This window comes from Sus scrofa, chromosome 16 (genome assembly GCF_000003025.6).
Source record: "Sus scrofa isolate TJ Tabasco breed Duroc chromosome 16, Sscrofa11.1, whole genome shotgun sequence".
NCBI lineage: Eukaryota > Metazoa > Chordata > Mammalia > Artiodactyla > Suidae > Sus > Sus scrofa.
Genome location: NC_010458.4, coordinates 54,644,876 through 54,670,120, shown reverse-complemented (window position 1 = coordinate 54,670,120; position 25,245 = coordinate 54,644,876). Strand labels below are relative to the sequence as shown.

Sequence of the window (25,245 nt, the reverse complement as noted above, 5' to 3'; positions counted from 1 at the left end):
TAAATGAGTGAGTGAGTGAGTGAGTGAATGGTGCATTAAAGAACCCAGGCTCCCTGTTTGAATCCTTGGGCCCGTATCATTCATTCATTCATCTACCCATTCACAAGTGCCTACGTGTGTCACACTGTGCCTGGCCAGGGACCTGGAGAGGGATGGGTACCAACATGAGTCAGACGTCACCCCTGCCCTTTCCAGCTGCCGTTCTCTGGCTTAAAGCAAAAGCCCCAAGTGACAGATCCCAGGGCTCATGACAGCTCGCTGTTTCCTCAGGCCTCCCAGAGAAAGGAGATTAGAAACAGGTGGTGAAGGTGGGGGCTGTAGGAGGAACAATAGTTAACTTGGTGATTACATGCATACAGAACTTTAAATCCTAGAAAATACATGCACACCGGAATCTCATCGGACACTTACAGCTCCCTGGTGAGGGGGGCATCTCCTGCTTACTGTTAACATTCAGGCACAGAAGGGAAAATGACTCTCCCGACCTCCCTCCAGTTGGAAAGTGGCCCCAGTGCTGCCTGCCTGGGCTGGGCCCCCAGCATCTCCGAGACCTGTTATCATAGCCTGAAATTCCTCCTCCGTCAGGATCAAGAGCAGCCGCGCATAAAATGGGCATCACTTGATAGCCATGGGGAGAAAGAACCAGAACCCCCGAGCTGCCGCAGCAGCTGGAACACTCAGACCCCACCCCGGCAAAGCTGCCCAGCAGTCCCAGCCCCAAGGACACCTTTCATTTGCTTAGAAAGTGACGCTGAGGTTCAAATGAACACCACAGAGTCTGCATTGCTTAGCTCAAAACAGGTTGAAAGGCACAGGGGAGTGCTGGGTGGGGAAATGGCAACTAGGTGAGCATTTAGAGAAAGAACTATACAGGGAAAAGGAAGTTGAAAACCAGAGGGTTTCCCCGCATGCCTGCTTGGTGTTGCTTATTCAGCTCGGCTAGATGCTCACGCCACTGCCCGCACACTCACGCCCATCAGGGTGGACTCAGAGTGGAAGGACAGGAAGGGAGGCACACTTTTTCCCACATTTAGCAAAGTCAACCAGGGGGGGTCTAGCAAGAGATAGCAGGAGTGCCAGCGAGAGGACACTGTGACGAAGTAGAGAAGGCAAGCAAGGTGTCGTGCCACTGAAACACCAGCCAGCACTGGTCTGTCCTTGCTCCAACAAAGTGCCCTTGAAAATACGTTGGTTATGTACACACACAAAGATAGACGGAGATGCAGATGCCTAATTCCGATCTCATTCTTAAATGCACACGCGAACATGTGTTTCCTGTTTCCCAATCCATCCTGGAACCTACATGCATCCGAGGGCTGCATAAGTAGGTATTAAACACAGTCGATGGAAAGGAGGAGGGGGGCCACCATACTGGACTGGACGCTCCCCAGAAGAGTTAGAGTCCTCCAAGCTAGGCTATAAATCTCACTGCCTGACCACTAAGCAGTCACACACCTGTCGCTCCAGCCAGAAAGTCAAGCCTTGGGCAACCAATTCATCCACCATGTGCACTCGTCACTGCCGGCAGGACGTTCAGGTTCAAAGTCATGGAGCTGTTCACTGTCAATAACTAGCACTTGCCTAACACCCCCAATACACGAGTCCCAGTGCCCATCCTGAAGTGCATCTCCAGCTCCGGAGCTTCCAGACTCGCACGCGGAATAAATACAAGGAGGCATCTCCGAGTCTCCTTCTCTCATTATATTCCAGACCATTCCGGCGACAAAGCAAAAGTCGAGGTGTTCCTTTCCTTTCCCCTCAACTTCACAAACCTCCAGCCCCAGGATTCCTGGACTGGCAGTGGCAGGAAGCAGGCAAAGGGCAGGAATCCTTATCGCCGGCGAGGCGGTGAGGTTGCAACGTTTACTCCAAACCACCGCCCCCCTGAGACCACTGGCAGTTTTGTGTCCATTCACCTCCAAGCCCAGCCTCAGGGCATTTCCCCGAGGGAAATCCACACCCACGTTGAAAAGGGGAGTTTTCTCCCTCTTTGCAAAGGAGATGCACCACCACAGGTCCGCAGCCTCGCCAGCCACGTAGGTGGCTGATGTCTGCAGAAATCTCTGCAGAAAGGGAGCGTGAAAGGCAGGCTCCGGGGGAGCACCGGGGCCGGCGCGCTGAAGCCTGGCTCCACGTGTCACATGTATGGACTCGCTGCCCAACTCCACGCGGCTCAGGGCACCCCACGCTAAGGCAACCACGTTCTCCGCGGCACCAACGGCGAGCAAGCACGAGGCAGAGAAGAGAATCCCACTCTACTCACAGTCTGGTGAGCTTCGGGTTGCTCTGGAAAAGCAGCTCCGGGAGGACTTGGAGTTTGTTCTTGTTCAGGCGCCTGAAGGGGGGAAAAAAGAATGAAAGGATGTCAAGGGGACATCAAACTGGGTCAAGAGTATTCACAGACGCACCTGCAATCCATCCATCGACAGGTATCAAGAGGCTTCTAGATCTTTCCCCGTGGGATGCTCAGCACGTGCACGGCATATTCCACCTCAGGGAGCCTGTGGCCAAGGTGGGGCTGAAAGGCAAAGGTCTGTCACGAGTACGAACCCAGCATGCTTGCTGCCACTCCGCTGTCACGAGCCTCGAAGAGACATCACTCACTGGGGACAACATTCTTTCCCACGAACCTCAGACAGGCTCTTGAGCTTTTCTCATGACGCGCTGGCTCCAGGCAGCCAGTGCCAAGGGATGGAAAGGACATGTGAAAGGGGTCCCTACACACAAATAAAACACCAGAGAGAAGAGTCCAGACCCTAAGTCGGGGCTGGGCGGGGCGGGGCAGGACTAGACGGCAGTTGTTCCAGGAACAGGGAAGAGGATGGGACACATCACTGTGGGTTAAGGGACTAACGGGAATCCCTGCCCGTCTGGCTCTTTGGACCAGAGCCGGGCTGTGTTATGACTTTCGTGAGCCTTTGGCACTTCTGCCTCAGTGGGTACCCGCCCCATTAAAAAAAATAAATATTGTATTTTATGACTGTTTTTGGTATACAAACAAATATATTCATATTATATATCATTCACTTTGACCCGAACACTCTTTTTTTTCCTGTTAATTTTCAAAGACATTAAACCATTTTTATGGGTCCCTAAAAAGTACTGTTGGCCCTGGGCAGTGTTCCTGCTGTGCCCAATGGGGAAGGGACCACAGTCTAGGTGTGCAGTGTGGCTGGGGGGAAAATTCAGCCCAGTACAAATGCCCTATGTTGGAGGCTGCCCACAGAGCCGGACTCCCTCCTGAGCATGGTCCTTGGTGACGTGATGCCCACAGAAAAGGCGGCCGTCTGAGTTTCCGGGCAAGGGGGTGGAGGGCAGTGAGCCACGGTGGGTCTCCACGGAGGCTGCTCTCCCAGGAATGGGAGGCCAAGAGGGAGAGCCCGTGCCTGCTCCCAGGCCTCTCTGTCCAAGCATCTTCAAGCCCGCTCCGTGATGCGCACACCAGGGTCCCCAGATCTCCTGACCCCAGAATCTTCAGACTATCACGCCCCAGAATCTCCTGGTACAAAAGAGCAGTTTACAGCCTGGCTGAATTTCTCCACTTAGAGTAAACCGTGCATGTTTGGCTACGTGGGATAATTATTAGCCCAGCTTGGAGCTAAGCAAACTGACGAGAAGAAAAGGTGAGCTTCTTCTCAGCTTCGGACTCCAAAGCCCACGCTCCCCACACTGCTCCAAGCTGGCAGGATTCCCGGCGGCGGGGAGGGTGGGGGATGATTCTGCTCTTTTCCCCTTTTCATTCCAGGTTAAGCGACAAAAACTTGAGAGGGACAGGAGACTAGAAGGAAGTTTAAAAGGGCAGAGCATGTGACGGGAGCATTTAAGATCCAGCAATCCCACTCCTGGGCATCTATCCAGAGAAAACCACGACTCGAAAAGACACAAGCACTCTAATGTTCACTGCAGCACTATTTGCAATAGCCAAGACATGGAAACAACCTCAATGTCCATCGACAGAGGAGTGGATCCAGAAGATGTGGTACATATACACAATGGAAGATGACTCAGCCATTCAAAGGAACGAAATACCGGCATTTTTAGCAACATGGATGGACCTAGAAACTGTCATGCTGAGTGAAGTCTGTCAGACAATGAGACACCAACATCAAATGCTTTCACTGACATGTGGAATCTGAAAAAAGGACACAATGAACTTCTTTGCAGAACAGATACTGACTCACAGACTTTGAAAAACTTATGGTTTCCAAAGGAGACAGGTTGGGGGGTGGGGGGAATGCGCTGGGGGTGTGGAATGGAAATCCTATAAAATTGGATTGTGATGATCATTGTACAACTATAAATGTAATAAATTGAGTAATAATTTAAAAAAAAAATCCCCTCTGAGAAGAAGGAGGCTCTGGTCAGAAGCCTGTGGCTCCACCCTGCAAGGGCTCAGGATGGTCGGGGGGCAGGTGGGGAGCAGCGGTGCGTGGGTGAGACTCCTGTCTGGGAGGAAGCCAAAGAGAAGGATGGCAAGCTGGACAAGCTCAGCTCCATTTCCCTGCACCCCCCCCCAACCAAAACGCAGACCTGACACCCCGCGCTTTCTTCTTTTTCGTTCTTGTTCAACTATGGCTAAAACAAAAGCCATAACATAAAATGGACCACCTTAACCAGTCCTCTAGTTCTGTAGTATGAAGTGTATTCCCACCACTATACGAGGGATGTCCGGGGCTGTTTCACGGTGCAAAACTGAAACACTGTGTTCGTTAAACAACAGCATCCCACTCCGCCAACCCCCTCGGCCCTGGCAGCCACCACTGGCGTCTCTATGGATTTAACCAGTGCTCTTTTGCTCACTCCTCATATCTGCTCTTTGTGAGTTTCTGTTGTTACAGTGGGAAGAAAGAGGGGAGCCCAGAGGAGAGAAGGATGAGGCGGGGGAGTCTGCCTCCTTGTTTAGAGAAGTTCCCCTACGGTCCTTTCTAACACGTGGGAGCACTGGTCCCCGAAAAGGCGTGGTGCTATGACTTTGAGGCCAGCTGACCTGGGTTCAGGTCTGGCTGCACCGTGCTCTTGCTGTGGGGCCTCAGTTTCCCATCTTGCAAAATAACCCTATTCAGCGGTTGCAATAAGTCTTAATGATACAATGTATGCATAAGCATCTAACTTAGCAATAAGAGCCATAATCACTAAACCGAGTTCAGTCCTAACTGCAGATGCTACGCTTCATGCTGGAGAGGTAGGATCTCAGGCAGCACAGCTTCGAGCCTGGTGTCATCATTACCTGCGCCTAAAGGATGAGGACACCGACACCTAGAGTGGCAGAGGGCATTCTGCGAGGTTACGGCGTGAGGAAGCGGCAGAGGCAGGATCTGGACGCAGGCTGTTTGCCTCCAGACCCCTGGTTCTCAACCACCGTGTCATTCGAAACCCTTCAATCAGTGCCGGCTTCCTTTCCCTCTGTTTTCCCCTTCCTCACCTTCTTTCTGTCTCTGTTTCCTTCCAGCCAAGGCTGCCGCCTCCTCCATGCCAGCCCAGGCCACCATCCCCCCCGAGTACACGTCCCTCCCCCAGAAGGATGCTCTTGGTGTCCCTAAGGCCAGAAGCGGGTCTCTATGTGGTGGAACCAGCCTCTTCTGTCACGGCCGCACAAAGCCTGGTGAGAGTTACGCTCAGACAACCAACGCCACGGTCTAGGCAAAAAGTCCTGACATCCAGCCCACCACTGCCTGCAGCGGGCAGGGCACTGAGTGCGCTGAAAGCTCAAAACCAGAGCTGAAGCTAAAAATAAAACCAGCTTGGCTCCGAGGCTCCAGGAAGGGAAGGAATCGTTTTCAGTTCTTTGCCGGTACTTGCGGCCGGACAAAAATAAAAACAACCAAATTTAGCCAATGGTGCGCTGCCTGCTGGTTGAGAAACCCGAATGAGGATTCCAGGGGGCCTGGGCTGGGCTCTTTCCCCAGAGCCTCGGGGTCTTTCCGCCTGGGCTTGGGCGGGCTGCGTGCTGGTTCTCTGCAGCGAGAGCAGCCTGACATTACATTTCACTTCTAGCTCATCCCATTCCAGGATTTATTCATGTGTATTTAGTGAACCTGGTCGGCCTCAAAGGGCTTTCTGGAGGGGCTGAAGAAGGCGCCGAGCTGCACAAGCGGCACTTCTCACGTGGCTGCTGCAAGAGCAGCTCCTGAACAGGAAAGAGACAGAGTGAAACGTGCTATTCTCCTGACAGGGGAACAGGTAAGCGCTGGGTGGCAGACGTGGCAACAGGCCATGGTGACCTCCATCACTCATGCCATCTTCTGCTCTGTCACCCTGGGCCCAGAGATGGAAATCTGTCAGAGTTCAAGCTGGATGGAGACAAGGACGGGAAGGCACCTGTGTGAGGGCAGACCCCAGGAGGACGGCGAACAGGATATGGGCGGTTCGATGCCGAGACAAAGCCCACCCAGGGGGTCCTCGGTCCCTCCAAGATCGACCTCCTTCTCAGCTTTCCTGCATCAAGGTCAAAAAGCCACCAGCTGCTAGTTGCAAAGTCATCTCCTACTCTGAGCCTGAACTGTGACACTCTAAGGAACAGAGCCTTGTCTTTGGGGTACCACGGATGACCTCCCTGGAGGCACCTGGGTGTAAGATCTAATTAGAGATTCTTGCCGCTTTATTGAATGCACTCATTTATCTAGCCATTCAACCCATGCAACCATCAATTTATCAGTTCCTACAACCACCCTCTACCCATCTGTCTGTCCATCCATCCATCCACCCGTCCCCCTTTCTATCCAATCATTCACTTATCCATACATCTACCCATCAGTCCATCTATCCATCCATCCATCCTCCCAGTCGTTTTTCAGTATGAACATACAAAGATGAATAAGATAGAGTCCCTTTCTGCGTCTGCATGAATAATATGTAGATAAAGAAGAACGTTAGATGCTAGTGAAGAAGACATGAAAACACAAATTTGCAGCATTACCTGGTAAGCAAAGATCTTGTGGGAACGCAGAGCAGGAGCATTAAACCTACACCTGGGAAAGGAAGGCTTCCCAAACCAAGTGGCCTGGAGTTTATTTTCGAAGCATAATTGTGACTGATCAGGAGATGGGGACAAAGGGTTCGAAATGCTGAGTGCACCCTGGGCAGGGGCATGAGGACCAGGGGACTGAGAAGCATGGGGGGGGGCCCACAGGGCCACCTTGCTGGGACTCGAGAAACCCAAGCGATCAAGCTCTAGAGCCAGGCAGGGGTCAGGTCGTGTGGGCCCTTGTGGATCCTGAGAAAGGATCTGGGTGTGGCCGTTTACTGAGAGCCACAGGGAGCCACAGAAGGGGTCAAAGCAAGGGGATGTTTTGAATTTTAAAAAGGGAAACCTGTTTTGGATTTTTTAAGTTCTCCTGAGTAGCAGTAAGCCTGGCTTGGAAGAGGATGGCATCAGAAGCAAGGCAAACCCTTAAAAGAGGACTCCTGGGTGAGGAGTGTGGCTGTGGGAAGCATAAGAGTTGTACTGGAGTGGAGGAGACAGAGGGGAGGTACAGTTAACGGGGCTCTGTGACCAAAAGCACAGGAGGTTAGAGAGAGTTACGGAAGTGGAACCCCGGGGGCCCCTGCTTGGGTAACTGATCCATCGAAATGACCAATCCCTCCTGAAAGAAATAGATAAGAGAGGACCACTGTGCAGAAGGGGTGTGTGTCTCCATTCAGGCTTTCTAAACTACCGGGACCCCTCAAATATGTTTTGACAACTAGCAACGTGGCCGGGAATAGCATTAAGACCATGAGTCAGATGCTGGACTAGGCGCTTCCCAGGCACCATCTCATGAAATCCCCCTCGCAAGTGCTACGAGGCCGGTACTCTCAGTCACCCCAGAGGAAACAAGGGCCTAAGAAGGTTAAGGCACTCACCCCAAGTCAAACTGGACCCAAGTGATGGGCTTTGAACCCAGTCATTTGATGCCAAACGTGTGCTCTTAGTCACCATGGATAACAATGGCATTTAGTTTAGCTGTCGTTACAGACTGTCTCAGTGTATCCTCATGTGTAGGTCTCGCCGTCCCATTAAGTTCTGGAGGTGCTTGAGAGCGAGAAATAGACCTTTTATCTGGTGAGCCATTCTGAGCGGACACAGCCCCAGGCAGACAAGGGGGCCTTCAAGAAGGGCCTGCTGAATTTCAGGAATCCATCATAAGGTGGGGACGGCTGATGAGGGGAGCCAGAAAAATCAACAGTCTCCCTGGGCTGGCAGAAGGGAGCCATCTGGTTTGCAGGTGACCAGGACTCCCAGAGGGCCCAGTTGCTCAAGTCCATCTGCATCTTTCAGAATCTTCTTGGAGACGCAACTCTCAGACTCACCTGCCTCGCCGCTGACCTGCTGAGCAGCCAGCCGAGCAGGGGTGGGGCCAGTGCTGCCCCTCCTGGGTGCAGGAAGGATGACAGAAGCAGGCCCCAGCACCCATGCAGCCAGCGCCTCCCCTTCCTCAGGGAGCTGTGGGATGTCCAGCTGCCCAGGCGTGGCCTGAGGGAGAGAGGACGCCAAAGGGTGCTAATTTCTGAAGGTCACCAGGACTGTTGGCTTTAGCAATGTTATCAGTTGGGTCCCCTTCTCCAGGCACTTGCGTGGGCAGCCTGGAGGCCTGTCAGGTCTACTGGGACTTTCAAAAACACTAACAAGGGCCAAAGCAGCTTTCAACTCGGAGCGGAAGCTCCAAGCTTCTCCCAGCAGAGGGACAGACAGACCCAAGTCTTCCCGGCAGACCCCAAGAGAAGGGCGGAAATCAAACTCAGAGGCCTGGAATCCCAGCTCAGAGGTGGTCCCCTCATCCACGAGGACGTACAGGTGTCACGATCCATCAGGGGAAGAAGTCTGAGCAGAAGAGAGTCAAAAGAGCAGAAAACCCTGAACAAGAGTTGCTGGCAGAGTTGCTCACTGTAGCCGCTGGCAGCCCAGTATTTTCTGGGTTTCCTCATCTGCCAAACAAATCCAGTTCCCTGCTGTGCAAATTTTCATAATGCAAACTGGAGGGACCTTGATCAGTTCAGCCAGGAACCCTGTGCTGATTATTGGTCTACACCACTGTCCTGACAGGGAACGAACAGTCCCTGTGTGAGTGTGAGGAAAGCCAACTGGCCTCGAGCTTCAATACCCACAGGCCACTTTAGTTGGGTGACTGGCTCTTCTCTGCCACTGGGATTTCTTTCTTTGTTTTTTTAACCATGTATCGGGGGTGGGGGAGTGGAGTAGCAGCTCTGTTGAGATCTAATGGGGCTTCCCTTTACTAGCACTTCTGGACCAAGCCACCGTTTATTTTGATGGTTCAGAAACAAGTTGACCCGAATCTTGTCTAGCATGGAATTCGGCATTTGCTCACTGACATTTAGGATGGCTTCTGCCAGTTTTGAAAACCCGTTATTTTTAGTCTGTAACTTCAAAATGTCCTAATAGCAATTAAAAACCTTTACTTTTGACATTTCTCTAGGAGAAATAACTCCACTGTCACTGTCCGAAACTCTTGCCCTGAGCCATTTTTTCTCCTCACTGAAGTTGTTTAAGAGAAGCCTTTGTAAAAATAACTTAAAGTTTATTTTAGGAACACAATGATTATGTAATAGCAAAACATAAACCTCAGGAGAAACCTGAGAGGGCTAAATGGCTTAACATCTGCAATGGGCTTTGCCGTGTTTCTCAAAAGCTCAATAAATGGGAGCTGACACGGCTACTGGTATTATCATCATCGTCATCCCTAGATGCCGGGGTGAGGTCGGAAAGAGGGGAGATGAATTTCTCCTTCATCAATGACAGTATTGATCAGCGAGGCCATGAGCAGAAACAAATGGACTCCAAAATCTCCTTGGGTTCACACAGTGGACACAGACGCCATGCTCATGCAAAGGGCTTGCTTCATCTGCTGAGATGCCCCAGAGAACGCGTGGCCTCCGATGTCAGTGTGTCAGGAAGAAAAGGAGGGAGAAGCCGCACCAGCTCTTAACTGCCTTGACCTGGCAGTGACTCACAGCACTTCTGCTCCGTCTATTGGCCAGAACTAGTCACGTGGGCAGACTTACCTGCAAAGGAAGCTGGGAAACCTACAGGGACATTTGGCTATTTGCTGAAAACTAGCGTAATAACCAACCTGTCTTAGCATCAAAGCATCAATGACGATTGCTTTGTTCTTGTTCCTTCCTTTCTTTTTTTTCTGTCCACACAGTGCATTTACCCTGTGCTAAGTGCTGTGGGAGGGGCTTTATGCACATTATCTCATTCCATCATTAAAGCCACATTGCTATTGTCATTACTTTCTGTAAGGAAACTGAGGCACAGAGAGGGCATGGAACTTATCCAAAGTCACACAGCTGAGAGTCTCTCTGACCGTCAATGCTGTGCTATGAGTCCCTTGACCATTCTGCTTCCTTAACTCTACGGTACTTAGTGATCAGAAGGCTTCCCAACAATCCTACCAGGAGAAGCCAATGAGAAGGAGTATTCACTCATTTTGTAGCTGGAGAAAGGGAGTCAAAGCAGACTAGGGACGTGACCCTGTGCTTCCTTGGCCTTACTGTCCAAGGCCTATTTAATGATCAGTCCCTCTGGCTTCAGGAGGCTCTGAGTGTCCCAGGAAATCACTGCTCCCAGGCTAGTGCGGGAAGTGTGAGCCAGCTCTTAAGCGCATTTATCCTTATCCTCCTCAGCCCTGCAGGTCTGTCCATTCAGAAGCCTCCCCCAAGGGCACTCTCAGCCCCTGCCTGGCTTGTAAGTGACTCTGTCCCGAGACATCTGTCCAATTCTAGAGAGCTCTGTGGCTCACCCAGAATCTCATCTTGCTGGGATCCAATTCACGACTCCAGCATGCAAAGCAAACAAGCACAAAGTCCCCCAAAACAATCCCTTTTGAACTTTCCTGCACCTCACATTGGACCAATTTTCCTCCAATTACACGGGTATTAGGGATAAAGCTGAACACATCAGTGGCCTGAGCCTGCCTTGCCTCTGACCCCTGTGCCAGCTGCTGCTGTGTGCCCAAACACCCTCTTCTCCAGAAGACCCTGGGGGCAGGAGGAAAAGCAGCGAGGAGGAAAAGAAGGGCAGGAATCCTGGCTATGCAGCCGCGGGTGCTCTTGGCTCTGCAGAGAAGGAGACAAGGGCTCGGAGGGTCGTCTTGTTTCAGGGTGACCAACCCATAAGGCCTAAGTCCCTTTTTCCTAGAACAACACAGGGAGCCCCAGGGGTCTGTGAACAAAGCGGCTGCTTCATCTAGGGCTAAAGAGCAGAGGTCTCTGGGGATCCAGCAGACTGGACATGGAACTGAGTACACGGAGGGCTCAGAGTCCAGGAAAAGATGTCTAGAGTGGGAGGAAATGCATACTTATGCATGCACACGAATGCACACACACACAAGATGTACGTTGCAGACGTAACACACATGCGATTAACAGAGACACGTATAGCCCTCAGAGCTGGCCAGATCCATCCCAGCCAGCCAGGCCACTTGGCACTGGCCAGAGCTCAGATCCTCATAGCCATGGCTTCAACTCCATTGCATGATGGGGCCAAGAAGGTAGGCGGCTCCCAGACTCAAGAATCCCACCTTTGCCCTGAGATACTCGGTCTTGCTTCTTCCCCCGCCCCAGGGTTTGGGCACATGCTCCACCCTTCTCTGGGGACTCTCATCCCCCAGCTACCAAGGTGGCAGCTGTGAAGGCATTAAGATGGAAATATTTTGAAGGTGGGGCGGACAGGATTTGCTGAGGGACTGGAGGCAAAGCTTGAGAGAGGAGAATAAAGGCTGCTGCGGAGGTTTTGGCCTGAGCATCTGGAAGTTTGGGCTGTTGTCAGCTGAGATGGGGGACGACTGTGGGTAGAGCGGGTTTGGGGAGCGGCCAGCTGTGGACCCGTGGGGTTTGATATGCCTAGAAACAGCCACCTGGAGACTCCCAATGCACAACTGGATATGCAAATCTGGCCTTCAGGGATAAGACCCAAATGGAGACAGAGGTGGCATTTAAATACGTGAACCACAGCCACCACGACACAGAAAGAAAAGAAGGAGAGAGGATTTAGGACTGAGTCCTAGGCTGCACTGTTCATGAGAGAGCAGGGGGCAGAAGACGCAGCTGCAGTGGGGGAGGAGGAGAAGCAGGAGAAGGTGGACGTGTGGAAGCCAAAGAAAGGGTTCCGAGGAGGGAGACGGGGGGCGGGGGGGGGGGGACTGGCTTGTCAAATGCTGCCAAGAGGCAGAGAGAGAGGAGCACAACATTGAACTTGGCAATATGGTGGCTTGGAAAGAGCAGCAAGGTACAGAGTTAGGTATGACCTCTTAACAGGAGTGGTTCAAGAAAGAGTGGGAGGAGGAGGCCAGAGGAATACAACAATTTGGAGGGATTTGGCTATCAAGAGAGCCAGAAGAGCGGCTGACAGCTCACCAGGGATATGAGGTCAAGAAAGGTTTTGGTTTTGTGATTAAGGAGGGGGAAATTCCGACTCGCTCTCATGCTGATGAGAATGATCTGGTAGGCGGGGTAGATTAATGAGCAGAGGATGAGGGGACATTTTAATTTTTACCTTTTTATTTTTTTTTTATTTTTTGTCTTTTTGCCTCTTCTAGGGCCGCTCCCGCGGCATATGGAGGTTCCCAGGCTAAGGGTCCAATCGGAGCTGTAGCCGCCGGCCTACACCAGAGCCACAGCAACACGGCTGCGTCTGCAGCCTACACCACAGCTCACGGCAATGCCGGATCCGTAACCCACTGAGCAAGGCCAGGGAGGGAACCCGCAACCTCATGGCCCCCAGTCGGATTCATTAACCACTGAGCCACGATGGGAACTCCAGAAGGGGACCTTTTTAGAGTGAGGCTCCTGAAAAGGTGACAGGGGAGATTCCAGTGCACCTGTGATGGCTTCTGACAGGACCAATGACAGGTCACCTGCGGCAAGAGCAGGGGAGGCCGAGGTCAGGGGACAGTGTGTGGCAGGTCTGGTGGCGGGAGCCTGTGGAAGGTCCCTTCCTTCTATTTTCTCAGCAGAGACTGAGGAGGAGGAAGGAAGTGTTGGGTGGCAGGGATAGCAGGTGCGAAACAGACATCTAGGGGAGGGCCGGGGAGTGAGTTGACTAGGACAGGCTGGAGGGCGGGCAGGTGGCAGCAAATCCCCTTGAGGTCAGCGATGGGGCGTGAGATACGTCCTCGTAAGCACGCGTTTATCCCCAGCCACATCCAAGGTGCCTGAGGGGGAGGCGGGCAAACAACTGAAGACTGAATTCAGCCAAGGTTCGGGTTTTTCCAGGAACTGTGCGGGAGGAGGAGACGAGGAAGGGAGAGGAGGAAGTGTGGTGTACACTTAGGAAAATGGGCCGAGAACTCTGGCGGTTAAGGGCGGGCTCGATGGTCTGCACGTCTGTGTCCTGCCCCACCCCCACCCCCGCCCCAAATGCACATGCTGGGATCCAACCCCAAAGACGACGGCATCCGGAGGCGGGGCCTTAGAGAGCTGATCAGGATGTGACTCCATGAACGGGATCAGCGCCTTTATAAGGCTCCGGAGAGATTCCCCTGCCCCTTTTCCCATGTGCAGACGTGGCACGATGTTGGCCATCTGCAACCCGGAAGAACCAGAGCACGACCGTGATCTCGGACGTCCAGATCCCAGAACTGTGAGAACGAAATCTCTGCTGCTTCTAAGCTCCCCGGTCTGTGGTGCTTTGTTAGGGCAGCCTCAGCAGACCAAGACCCAGGTAGAGGTCAGTAGGTGGGTGAAAGACAGGGACGAGATGACAGAGCCCATGAATCTTAGGCTGCTGCACGGTCCCTGAGCACCTGGATAGGGCCCCAGCGCTGGGATTTAGGGAAGCCTGGCTATGGTCCCAGCTCCGGCCCCAAGAGCTGTGTGACTGTGTGGACCCCAGCCCCTCTCCAAGGCTTGGTGGTCTATATCAACAGCCTCAGTGGGCTGGGGGAGATGGTTGCTAAGACCCCTATTCTAGTCTCCTCATTCTGAGAGCTGGCTGGGAGACCTGAGTTCTAAATCCAGCTCTGGGGAGTTCCCGTTGTGGCTCAGTGGAAACGAATCTGACTGGCATCCATGAGGACACAGGTTCATCCCTGGCCTCGCTCAGTGGGTTAAGGATCCAGCATTGCTGTGAGCTGTGGTATAGGTTGCAGACGCTTGGATCCTGAGTTGCTGTGGCTGTGATGTAGGCCTGCAGCTGAAGCTCTGATTCGACCCCTAGCTTGGGAACTTCCAGGAGCCGTGGGAGTGGACCTAAAAAGACAAACATATAAAATAAAATAAATTCAGCTCTAACTGTGCTGTGTATCCTGAGGGTTTGACCTCCCTTTTTCTTGGTTTCTTCATGGCAATAATGATTATCAATTAGAATATCCATTCTAAGATGAATGATGCTCTGAGCAGAGGGTCTTTGATTCTTTTGTTCACAGCAACTCAGAGCTTGGAACAGTTTCTAGCAACTAGTAAGTGCTCAATAAATACCCGATAGTAGGTTAGCTGGCTGTCTGAATGGATGAATGCATGGGTGATACCTGCTTCACAGAATTATTGTGGAACAAAGCGATAAAGATGGAAAACTTGACGGCAAACTTAAAATCTGTGCAACGAAGAAGCTACTATGCAATACCGCACAATAGCCTTGTGCCGGCTACTTCACGTCCAGTCATTAAAACCAGAGTGGCTCCATTGGGACCTTCCAGAGGGTTACAACCAGGTAACCAAAGGGTTGCAATGACAGTAGCATGAGTTAAACACCTTCTGCCACTGTGCTTGAAAGAGGGTCCTGAGAATAAGAGCAGGAGGCCCCGGGCCACCCAAACTGCACGCAGGGTGAGGGGCAAGTAGGGGTAGTTTCAGAACCAAGTGAAGCCAGGGTGAGGGTGAGGGTCCCTACAGTGCATGCAGCATCATAGGAAGGTTTCTTTTCTTTTCTTTTGTCTTTTTTGCCTTTTTTAGAGCTGCAGCTGTGGCATACGGAGGTCCCCAGGCTAGGGGTCGAATCGGAGCTGCATCCGCCGGCCTACAACAGAGCCATAGCAACTTGGGATCCGAGCCGCATGGGTAGCCTACACCACAGCTCACGGCAACGCCGGATCCTTAACCCACTAAGCGAGGCCAGGGATGGAACCCGAAACCTCATGGTTCCTAGTCGGATTCGTTCCATGATGGGAACTCCCTAGGGAGGTTTCTATGTCAGTAAAACCAGGGTGCTGAACAAAGGCCAACCCCCCGGAGGCTAACCTTCTCTCCTCTGTGCTGCCTGGAAATGAATATGGCCAGGCTGTGCTGGGTGGGGAAGGAGGATTGAAAATTCCTTCGAAATAAGTATTGTTCTGTAAAAACACGCTCCATCAAGACATGAAGCGTGCCTTGAGCAGCCTATAGTTAATGCTGAGTCACTTCTACTAGGAATTAAGAGATAAATACCTTAGACAGCTAAGGGATTCTTCCCCCCTTCCCTGCCTTAAAAATTCCCCCAACAATGCAGCAAAGCTAGTTCTACATAGGACAGCATGCCCACAGCCTACCACACACTTGCCATGGTCTCTCTGGATCATTCTAGGCCCTTCATCGGGGTCTCCAACCCCTTCAACCCACAGGTAGGAAAATGACAGATGCAAATGGAAGGAGAAATACTCCAGCTGAGAGATGCAGGTGCAACTCAGCACAAATTTTGGGGACTTAGGCTGTTTAAAATGATCCTGTTTGAACTTCCTGACCTTTTGTTTTGAAAAAGTTCAAAGTAAAAAAAGGACCAAAAAAAAAAAAAAAGGAAAAAAAGAGGCCTGATGGTAAGAGAGTCAAACATTCCTAGCTTGAGAATGACAAATTTCCCTTTCATTTCTGTTCCAAACACTGGCACTCTGCAAGTTCTGTTAATGAGAGTGAGCTTCTCTGTGTGTTTATCTAGGTATCTAGATGTATGTCTACATATCTAGCAACAAAAAAAAAAGGATCTTTTAAGCCCTCCCAGGCATGAGCCAAGGAATGCAGAGTAATTATCTGTGACCAATTCTCATCTATAACTAATTAGAATTTTACTTTCTCATTGCATTTCCTTTCTGGTCCAGTTCCAAGTTTTTTTTTTTTTTTTTTTTTTTCTTCTTCTTCTTTCCTAGAAAAGGAAGATACCTGAACATTTTGAGAACTAGGGGGTGGAAATGGAAGAGGGGGACGGGGAAAGGGGGCAATTTTCAGGTTTTGCATCATTGCTTTGATCTGATTGACTCTCCCTTGGTTATCCCCGCACCACCCCCGCCTTTTCTGAATGCTTTTCCAGCACGGGAAGGGCTTCTTAACCCTCTGGCTATTGCATTTGAACTGAAGTCTGCAGAATAGCTTAAGAGCCCCTGCTCACCTCTCTCACTCCCACCTCGGGCGAGCAGTCCCCCATCTCAACCACGGCTTTGAGATCCCATCCAAACTTGGCGTCTCAAACTGAATCCCAGATGTTGTTCACTTAGGGAGAAATAAATGAATGGTCCAAGCTGTGGACTGAATCGGTGATCCTCACAAATCGGTTCCAGGTGTGTTGGCATCTGGAGTGTTATCTCTGTGTTACACACACACACACACACACACACACACACGATCGATACTGGTTCCATCCTGGAAAGAATTCAACATCACCACCAGATGTAGAGCTGATATGGAATGGACCAGACTAGGCACCTAACAGGAATTGCATCTTGCTTTTCAATCACGGACGAAGATAACACAGCCCATTTGCTTTGGGTAATCAAAGTTATGATGCATTTGGGGTTCAAGATCATCTTAGGCCTAACAAAGTGCAGAACTGCTAAGCTACCTTAATCAGCCGATTTTCATTGTCAACCACAGACACCTCCTACATCTCCCACAAAACTCATCTCATGGCACATTTAATAAGCTCCTACTGTTGACCTCCTTAGGGCAAGCAACACTGGGAAGGAAAAAGAGAGAAGGCACAATTTCTTCCCTCAAAAAACACAGAGTCCCGTTGAAACAGCAAAGTTCATGTCAACTCATAAATCGTTTGAGAAATGATGCGACCAGGCGCCTATGCGAGGTCATGGGCTGGGACATGAAAATCCAGCAAGATCCCCTCAGGCGCTCACAGTCAGTCCAGGGGCGAAGGGAGATAAGCACGTTGGTGGCCACAGGCACATAGCTGTGTGCCGCGAGAGGGACACAAAACACGCTGTGGGAGGAGTCTCATGGCCTCATGGGGGAGGCGGAACTTGATGAGCATCTTGAAAGAGAAGGAGGACTGAGCCAGGGAAGAAAGAGAAAAGGCACAGAAGAAACATGGTCAAAGGCACCGCGATGGGACACCGTGGAAACAGCACCTGTGTTCGCATGCAAAGGGAAGGATGAAGAATCCCTGCCAGGTGGATGGAAAGAGACTTGGCAGGGGCAGACCATGCAAGGCTTGGGGCACTTGGGAGCCTGGCTGGTGAGATCAGTCCATGTGAAATGATGAGAGAGGCAGGAGCCGGGACACTGACTGGAAGGGAAGCGGGGAGTGAGAGCCAGCTAACAAGGGGCGAGGGGAATCGAGGAGGAGAATCGTCTTGAAGGACAGACAGGCAGGAAGGGGTAGGTCTTCCAGGCTCCGAGGACGATCTGAGCAAGGCAATGGGCAAATGCTCTTCCATGACAGGTGTGAGGACCCCGAGGAGACCTTTGTGATCCCAGCCACGGACACATGCAGAGATGAGGGTGAAGGTCAGGCAGGTGGGGTGACGCTTCAGGGGCTCTGGGAGGCGAGGTGGGGACCCACCTCTCTCGACATCAGAGGGTCAATGCACAAGCAAGTCGATTTTAATCAGCATATATTTTTATGTTTTTGGGGAAAAAAATGTAGGAGTTCCCGTCGTGGCTCAGTGGTTAAGGAAACCGATTAAGAACCACGAGGTTGCAGGTTCGATCCCTGGCTTTGCTCAGTGGGTTGAGGATCCGGCGTTGCCATGAGCTGTGGTGTAGGTTGCAGAGGCGGCTCGGATCCCGTGTTGCTATGGCTCTGGCATAGGCCTGCAGCTGTGCATCAGAGGGTCAATGCACAAGCAAGTCGATTTTAATCCACATATATTTGTATGTTTTTAGAAAAAAAAAATGTAGGAGTTCCTGTCGTGGCTCAGTGGCTAAGGAATCCGACTAAGAACCACGAGGTTGCAGGTTCAATCCCTGGCCTTGCTCAGTGGGTTGAGGATCCGGCGTTGCTGTGGCTCTGGTGTAGGCCGGTGGCTACAGCTCCGATTCAACCCCTAGCCTGGGAACCTCCATATGCCGCGGGAGCGGCCCAAGAAATGGCAAAAAGACAAAAAAAAAAAAAAAAAGTACAACTTTCTCATGGACATTTTGATTTAAGACAAGGCTAAGGAAAAAAAGGTGACTTAAATGAGAAAATATTAAATAATAACACAGGTGTTACACAGATTGATCAAAACCATGAAGAGGGTACAGAATTTACCGGTGTTTGAGGAGCCCTGTGCTGCTAAATGACTGGCCCTTGAAGTTTCTCGAGCAGGATCAGCAGGAAGACGGGCACGCGGGAGGAGGACAACTCTGGCAGGGGGCATGCGGGATGGGTTGCCATGGAGAAACAAGAGTTGATGGGAGGACAACAGGAAAGAAACCTTTGTGAGAGGCAGCACGTGAGTCCAAGGGGACCAGAGTTAGGAATGGATGATTAGAAAGAGGACAGGCAAAACCTGGCGGCATGGAATGAGGATTCGTGGACTAGAGAGGACACGGCAAAGTGGTTCTTTTTCTAATACTTCTCCCCTTCGCCACCGTAGACTCATCCACCCCAGACTGTGGCCCCGAGTCTCTGCAGGACCTCCCCTATGTGAGCCAGCGGTGTGTATTTCCTCACCCCGCTGATGGTGGGCTCGGCCATGTCCCTTGATCTGGCCCACAGAAGTTGGTGGGTGTGATGCGAGCAGAGGCTTTTACTGCACCTCTGTGACGTGACTTGATCTCATCTCTTTGTCCAAGGGCCATGAGAAAAAATATGTCTCCGGTGGCCACGAGCCCAAGGAGGAGGGGAAGTCACGTGGGAGGTCCTGACCCCAATCTACAGCCTGAATCCAAGCCCTGCTGAGCCAAGCTGAGATCAGCTGAAATTGGCCCAACCCAGCCAAACCATGACCCCTAAGTGAGGAAAATACTTGTTTATTTTTGGTAAGCCGCTGAGATTCTGAGGTTGTCCGGAACGTGGAGGAAAGTGATGCATATGGCGAAGGTGGAGCTGCTTTTGGACCTGCAGACTGGTCTCCCGGCTTTACCCTCGCTCCTCACGCCTTATTCTCCGCTGGCATCTAGAGGCATCCTTTCAACAGCCTCATTAGTCAAGTCATTCCTTTGTACAAAATCCTCCAATGGCTCTCATCTCACTCAGAATAAGAGTCTCATGCCCTTTTGATGGGCCACCATCTGTCCCCTCTGTCGCCCTCTACCTCTCAATCTTGACCTCATTCCCCTCTCCCACTTTCTCACTCTGCTCCAAGCCACGTGGGCACCCTGCTACTCCTGGGGCACAACCGGGTGCACCCTCCCTGGGGCCCTTCCTTCAGATCCCCAAGCGGCTCCCATCTTCACCTCTTGTCTTAAAGCAGTGGGATGCTCTGAAGAGACTCCTACTCACCTCTCCCCATGGACATCCCACAGGCATGTCCAGCATGGGCACTGTCATTTCCATCCCAAACTTGTTTTTTTTTCCTGTTTTTTTTTTTTTTTTTTTTAGGGCCGCACCCTTGCCATATGGAAATTCCCAGGCGAGGGGTCCAATTGGAGCTACAGCTTCGGGCCTACACCGCAGCCACAGCCTCACGGGATCCAAGTAGTGTCTGTGACCTATACCACAGCTCAGGGAAACGCCAGATCCTTAACCCAATGAGTGAGGCCAGGGATCGAACTGGCATCCTCATGGATACGCGTCGGGTTCATTTCCGCTGAGCCACGATGGGAACTCTCCCAAACTTGTTTACGTCGTCCTCATGGCAGGACTGACTTTCTTCCATGCTCGCCTCCATTTCATCTCACATTTGCCCTGTGCCCTCGCCATGTGCGATCAATTGCTAGGAGCTATAAATGCTGTCTCTCCAGACCATTTTACCTCCACTGCTACCCTGCAGTTCAGGCCGCCAGGAGCACCCCTACATTATGGAAATGGCCGCCCCACTGGCCTTCTTGCCTCTGGTCTTGGTCCTCACCCTCTACTCAGCACTTAAATCTAGTCTCCGTATTCCAGGGGGACTAATCAATATCCCTATCATACAAGCCTAATTATGCCATCTCCCTGCTAAAAATTCTTTAACTGCTCTCCACCGCCCTCAGAAAATCAGCCAAACTTCATCCGACGTGTGAAGCTCTATGTCACCTGTCCTCTGTCCCTCCAGGTATGATGAATTTCGTTCAGCTCCTAACATACCTTGCTCTCTCTTGCCTCTCAGCCTTTGCTAATGCTGTTCCCTCTATCGGGAACATATTCCCTTCCCCTCTACTTTGTGACTTCCTTTTCAGCCCTCAAGTCTCAGCTGAGAGGGCATCTCTTGTAGGAAGCCTGTCTGATCCTACTTTCTACTCATATGTTCCTCTGAAATTATTTTACTAAATTGCAATTTCCTAGGTGCTGGCCTCATCAGAGAGGGAGCACCCGCACTGAAAGGTCTCTTCAGATCAGATTTTCTATAAAGAGCCAGATGGTAATTACTTTGGGCTTTGCAGACTCAATCCTACCAAGGTGGCATGAAAGCAGCCATGAACAATACATAAATGAATGGGCGTGGCTGTGTTTCAATAAAACTTTATTTACAAAAACAGGCATTGAGCTGTATTTGGTCCATGGGCCACAGTCAGCCAATCCCTGCTACAGATGTCACTGTATCCCTGGGCCTAGAACAGGGCCTCACACATCAAAGGCCCTCAGTAAAGATGTCTGGACAAAGGAAGGAAAGACCGAATGGACACATGGATAAATAAATAGGACACGTCAAAGGCCAAGCCAACCTAGTGTGCAAAATGTCTTTCCTATAATCAATTCACGTTTTAGGAACTGGCTTTGCTTGTCCCCTCATGTCTAAACCCTTGCCTGGGAGTTCCCATCGTGGCTCAGTGGTTAACGAACTCAACTAGTATCCATGAGAACACGGGTTCAATCCCTGGCCTCACTCAGTGGGTTAAGGATCCGGCGTCGCCGTGAGCTGTGGTGTAGGTCACAGATGTGGCTTGGATCCCATGTTTCTGTGGCTGTGGTGTAGGCTGGCAGCTGCAGCTCTGATTCGACCCCTAGCCTGGGAACCTCTATATGCTGCGGGTGTGGCCCTAAAAAGACAGACAAAAAACATAAATAAACCCTTGCCTGGAAATAAGAATAACATTTATTGACGGCCACTCAAACACTTCAGAGTGATTAATCTACTTTATCCTCAAACTAATCCTGTAAGCTATGAACTACTACCCTCCATTTACACAGGAGAAAACCTCAGAGAGCTTCCTCTAAGATGAAGCCCTGTCTTGCCTTTGGCAGACCCGTCCTCCCTAGACAGCCTTGCTCGGTGCCTGTGATCCCTGGTACGGCTTCTTCTCCCAGAGTCTTTGTGGTCAGCTGGGATCCCCGCCTCCCATTGGTTGGCTCTGCCCATGCGCCCTGCGCCCAGCCCGGGACTGGACATCCCTAATTTCCCATTACCTGCCCGCCTGATCCTCAATTCCCTTGCCCCCCTCCCCACCCCCACCCTGTCTCTAGCCTGACGCTGCTTCCCTCTTTCCCAAGGGCTGCTCTCTGCTCCGGGCGCCACTGACCCTTTGAGCTTCTTTCTTTCTCTTTTTCCCTCTCTCACCTTTTTTCTGCCCTCCAAGGAAGTTCTGATAGCAGCCCGCCACGTTTCAAAGACCAATGCACAACTGATTGTATCCAGAACTTGAAAAGTGTGAGAAAAATCCAAGCGATGAGAAACGCTCTGATGGAAGCGGTAGCAGGCCCAGTGGTCTTCCTACGGAGATGCGGCCAATTACCGAAAACACTTCCTTTGGCTGAAAAGCTCACCATGGAATCAGACGGGGGGAAGTCAACCCCCAAAGGGCCGCTCTTCGCTCCGAGGCCCTGATTTCATCTGTAACTCCACGATGGTTATCAGAAGCATGTGTCCCGTGAGGATTTGAGGGCTCCCAACAAAAGCAGATCCCTCTCGGGGAAGCTGGAGGAAGCACTCTTAGCCTGAATTTGTCTTTTCCCCCCTTTTCCAGACATAAGTCTCTGCCTCTTGCCCCAAACTCAGCAGCCCCCGGCAGCCCACAGCGCTGGTTTGAATCGGATCTAGGAGCCGATGGGTATCACCGAGGCGGGATGTGGGGCTGGGATGTGAACTGCTCATTCGCCATCTGTGCGGGCTGCGCCTCCGCTAAGACAAGAGAAAGACTGAGCGGCCATACCTGGGAGTCCTGCTACCGGCACACGTGGAAACCATCCAGGGGGACCTCAGGTTCAATCTGCAGCTTGGCCACATATTTATTTCTCACTAAAATAACATCTGGCTTTCATTTTTTGGTGACAACTCGTTTGGACAAGACCTTGAGTAGGTTAAAAAAAAAAAATTAGACTCTCCCCCCTTCCCCCTGCCTTGGGGAACTAAACTTTGTTTAAGGTCTTTCGTGAGCCAAGGGTGTGTGAATAAGGAGTTGGTGTGGGGACTGAGAGCTGGGGTGTCAACAAGGAGCTATTTGTTTCTTCTTATTAAAGGATGACGACTCCAGGGATTTCACACACTCCCCGCTTGGACTCAGAGCAGAGTTCCTGGGGAGAATACATAACAAATTACACGAAGGTCCTGGCGTCCACAGCTAAAGTACTGGGCAATCTTAGGGCTCGACTCCGTGGCCAAGGCATTTGAGAGCCCAGTGCAGGATGACTGAGTTTGGGGAGCGTGTTTGAGCTGTGCAGTGACCCAGGAGAACGTGACACATGGCCACCAACAGGTCCCATGAAGAGCGGGTGGCCCTGGTACCTGGGGGTCCCCACGACAGTACAAGCTCCATGCGGTCAGAGGGATTCTCTTTTCTGTTCTTTACTGCATCCTCCACACCTAGTAGAGTATCTGATTATAGCAGGTACTCACGAGTGTTTGCTGAATGAAAGAACAAAAGATACAATACACAGGTTCCATCGTGATTCCAGCCACTACCTTCAGCCGCGTCTCTTCCAAATTAGGACAAGAGTATTTCCCACTATCCTGAGAGGGGGGAGAGTGTCAGCCATATATATGGCAAAGAAGGTTCCTTGAGACAAAAATCAAGACTCTTTACTGACTAGAACCTCCCGGGCAGAGATGAAAATGGAGCTCCTGATTCCTGGCTTTCCAGCTGGGGCATCTCTGAGGCCGAAACGGGTGAGGTGGCCCAGGAAGGGAGGCCCTGGCATTATGCAGCCAAAACTGAAGTTTAATTCAGTGCCGACTATGTGCAGAGTACGGTGCTAAGTGCCTTGGAGACTCCAAGAAAGGGGGAAGAATCATGTTTGCTCTTGGACTCTCGGACATCTTCCCCTTGGCTCTTTTATACCGCAGACCATTTGCACGTGCAGCTTGCTCACCTGCATGTGTGTCCTTCATGCCCCCCACACTCTTTTGCGTCGCTTCAGATCTTCCCTCAATCACTACTAGGCCAGGAAAGCCTTCCCGACCACCAGGGCCACGGCCAAGGTCAGACCACCCCACTGTGTGTTTAGGCCACGTCCACGTGCCTAATAGTTGTACTTGCTACACGTACTCCTATGTGCCTAACACTTGTTACAGCTCTAATTTTCCACTGATTTTTTTTCTTGGCTGATTTTGATTAACAGCTCTCTCCTACTACCTCCTACACTGCCCAGTACAGTGTCTGCAGGCTACATGTGGAAACGTACATTAAAATTAAACAAAATCAAGGCGTTCCCTTTGTGGCGCAGTGGAAACGAGGCCAGGGTTCGATCCCTGGCCTCGCTCAGTGGGTTAAGCCCCCGGCATTGCCGTGAGCTGGTGTGTAGATCGCAGATGCGGCTCGGATCTGGCATTGCTGTGGCTGTGGTATAGACCAGCAGCTGTAGCTCTGCTTCAACCCCACGCCTAGGAATTTCCAGATGCCATGGGTGCGGCCCTAAAAAGGAAAAAAAAAAAAAATAACAAAATTAAACATCGAGTTCCTCAATGACATTAGTGCCATTTTGTGTGTGTGCCCAATAGCACGGATATAAGACCAGCTGGCTAATGACCAGCATGTTGAACATTGCACAGACCGAACCCACTAGGCCTGCAGAACGGTCTGCTGGACAGTGCCCTGCCAGGCGATACACTCTGTGGAGACAGGCACCTCCCTCATGCACCACCCCAGCCCCCCGAAGAGTAAGGGAGGAACCTCATGAGTGAGCAAAGGAGACAGATGTAGAAACTGGAACACAAGGCAGCGTGATTCAGTGCTCCATGAAAGCCCCAGGGAATTACGGAACAGAAAGCTGTTCTGACAGGTGAGGCTGGTGAAGGCTTAGTGGAAGAGGTGACATTTGGGTAGGGTTTTGAAGAGTGGGTAGGAGTTCAACAGTGGAGAGGAGAGAGAGAGAGGATGCTCTCAACACTGAAGGAAAACACCCCTCGAACAGGGTCATGGAATCGGAAGAAGCGTAGCATGCCTGCGGAAGATCAGTGATGTGTGGGTGTCGGAATAAGGGTGCTGGAAAAGCATGCTGAGGAGGCTGGATTTAATTCACATGCAATGTCAGGTAAGATTATTTTCCAGCTATTATGCGCCAGGGCTAAGGGCTTCATGCATGACCCCATCTGATTATCTGCAGCAACCCTGTGGGGTAGTTGCTAGAATGATCCCTCTTTATAGATGAGAAAACTCAGCTTCTTGTGGGCCGTAAGGGTTAAATTAGCTGATAAAGGTCACGAGGCTCAGAGTTCCCATCGTGGCGCAGTGGTTAACGAATCTGACTAGGAACCATGAGGTTGCGGGTTCGATCCCTGGCCTTGCTCAGTGGGTTAAAGATCCGGCATTGGCGTGAGCTGTGGTGTAGGTCGCAGACACGGCTTGGATCCCGCATTGCTGTGGCTCTGGTGTAGGCTGGCAGCTACAGCTCCGATGAGACCCCCCAGCCTGGGAACGTCCACATGCCGCGGGAGCGGCCCTGGAAATGGCACCAAAAAAAAAAAAAAAAAGTCAGGAGACTAAAAAGGAGCAATAGTGTGACTACTGAGATGACGGTCCCTGCAAGTAAGGAATAGGCCTGTCTCACTCTCCACTGTATTACCAGCACCTAGCATAGTGCTGGAACCTACTAGAGGCCTGCTAGGTAGT

The 25,245-nt window shown here is 51.4% G+C and overlaps 1 protein-coding gene across 3 annotated transcripts in view; it reads right to left on the bottom strand.

Moving 5' to 3' along the window:
• SLIT3 (slit guidance ligand 3) overlaps positions 1 to 25,245 on the bottom strand; it is a 669,892-nt gene that overhangs the window by 551,307 nt on the left and 93,340 nt on the right. For all 3 annotated transcript variants that reach the window (XM_021076955.1, XM_021076953.1, XM_021076954.1), the window contains exon 4: positions 2,264 to 2,335. In XM_021076955.1, coding sequence (XP_020932614.1) covers positions 2,264 to 2,335 — 72 coding nt within the window. The remainder of the gene's footprint in view (positions 1 to 2,263; positions 2,336 to 25,245) is intronic.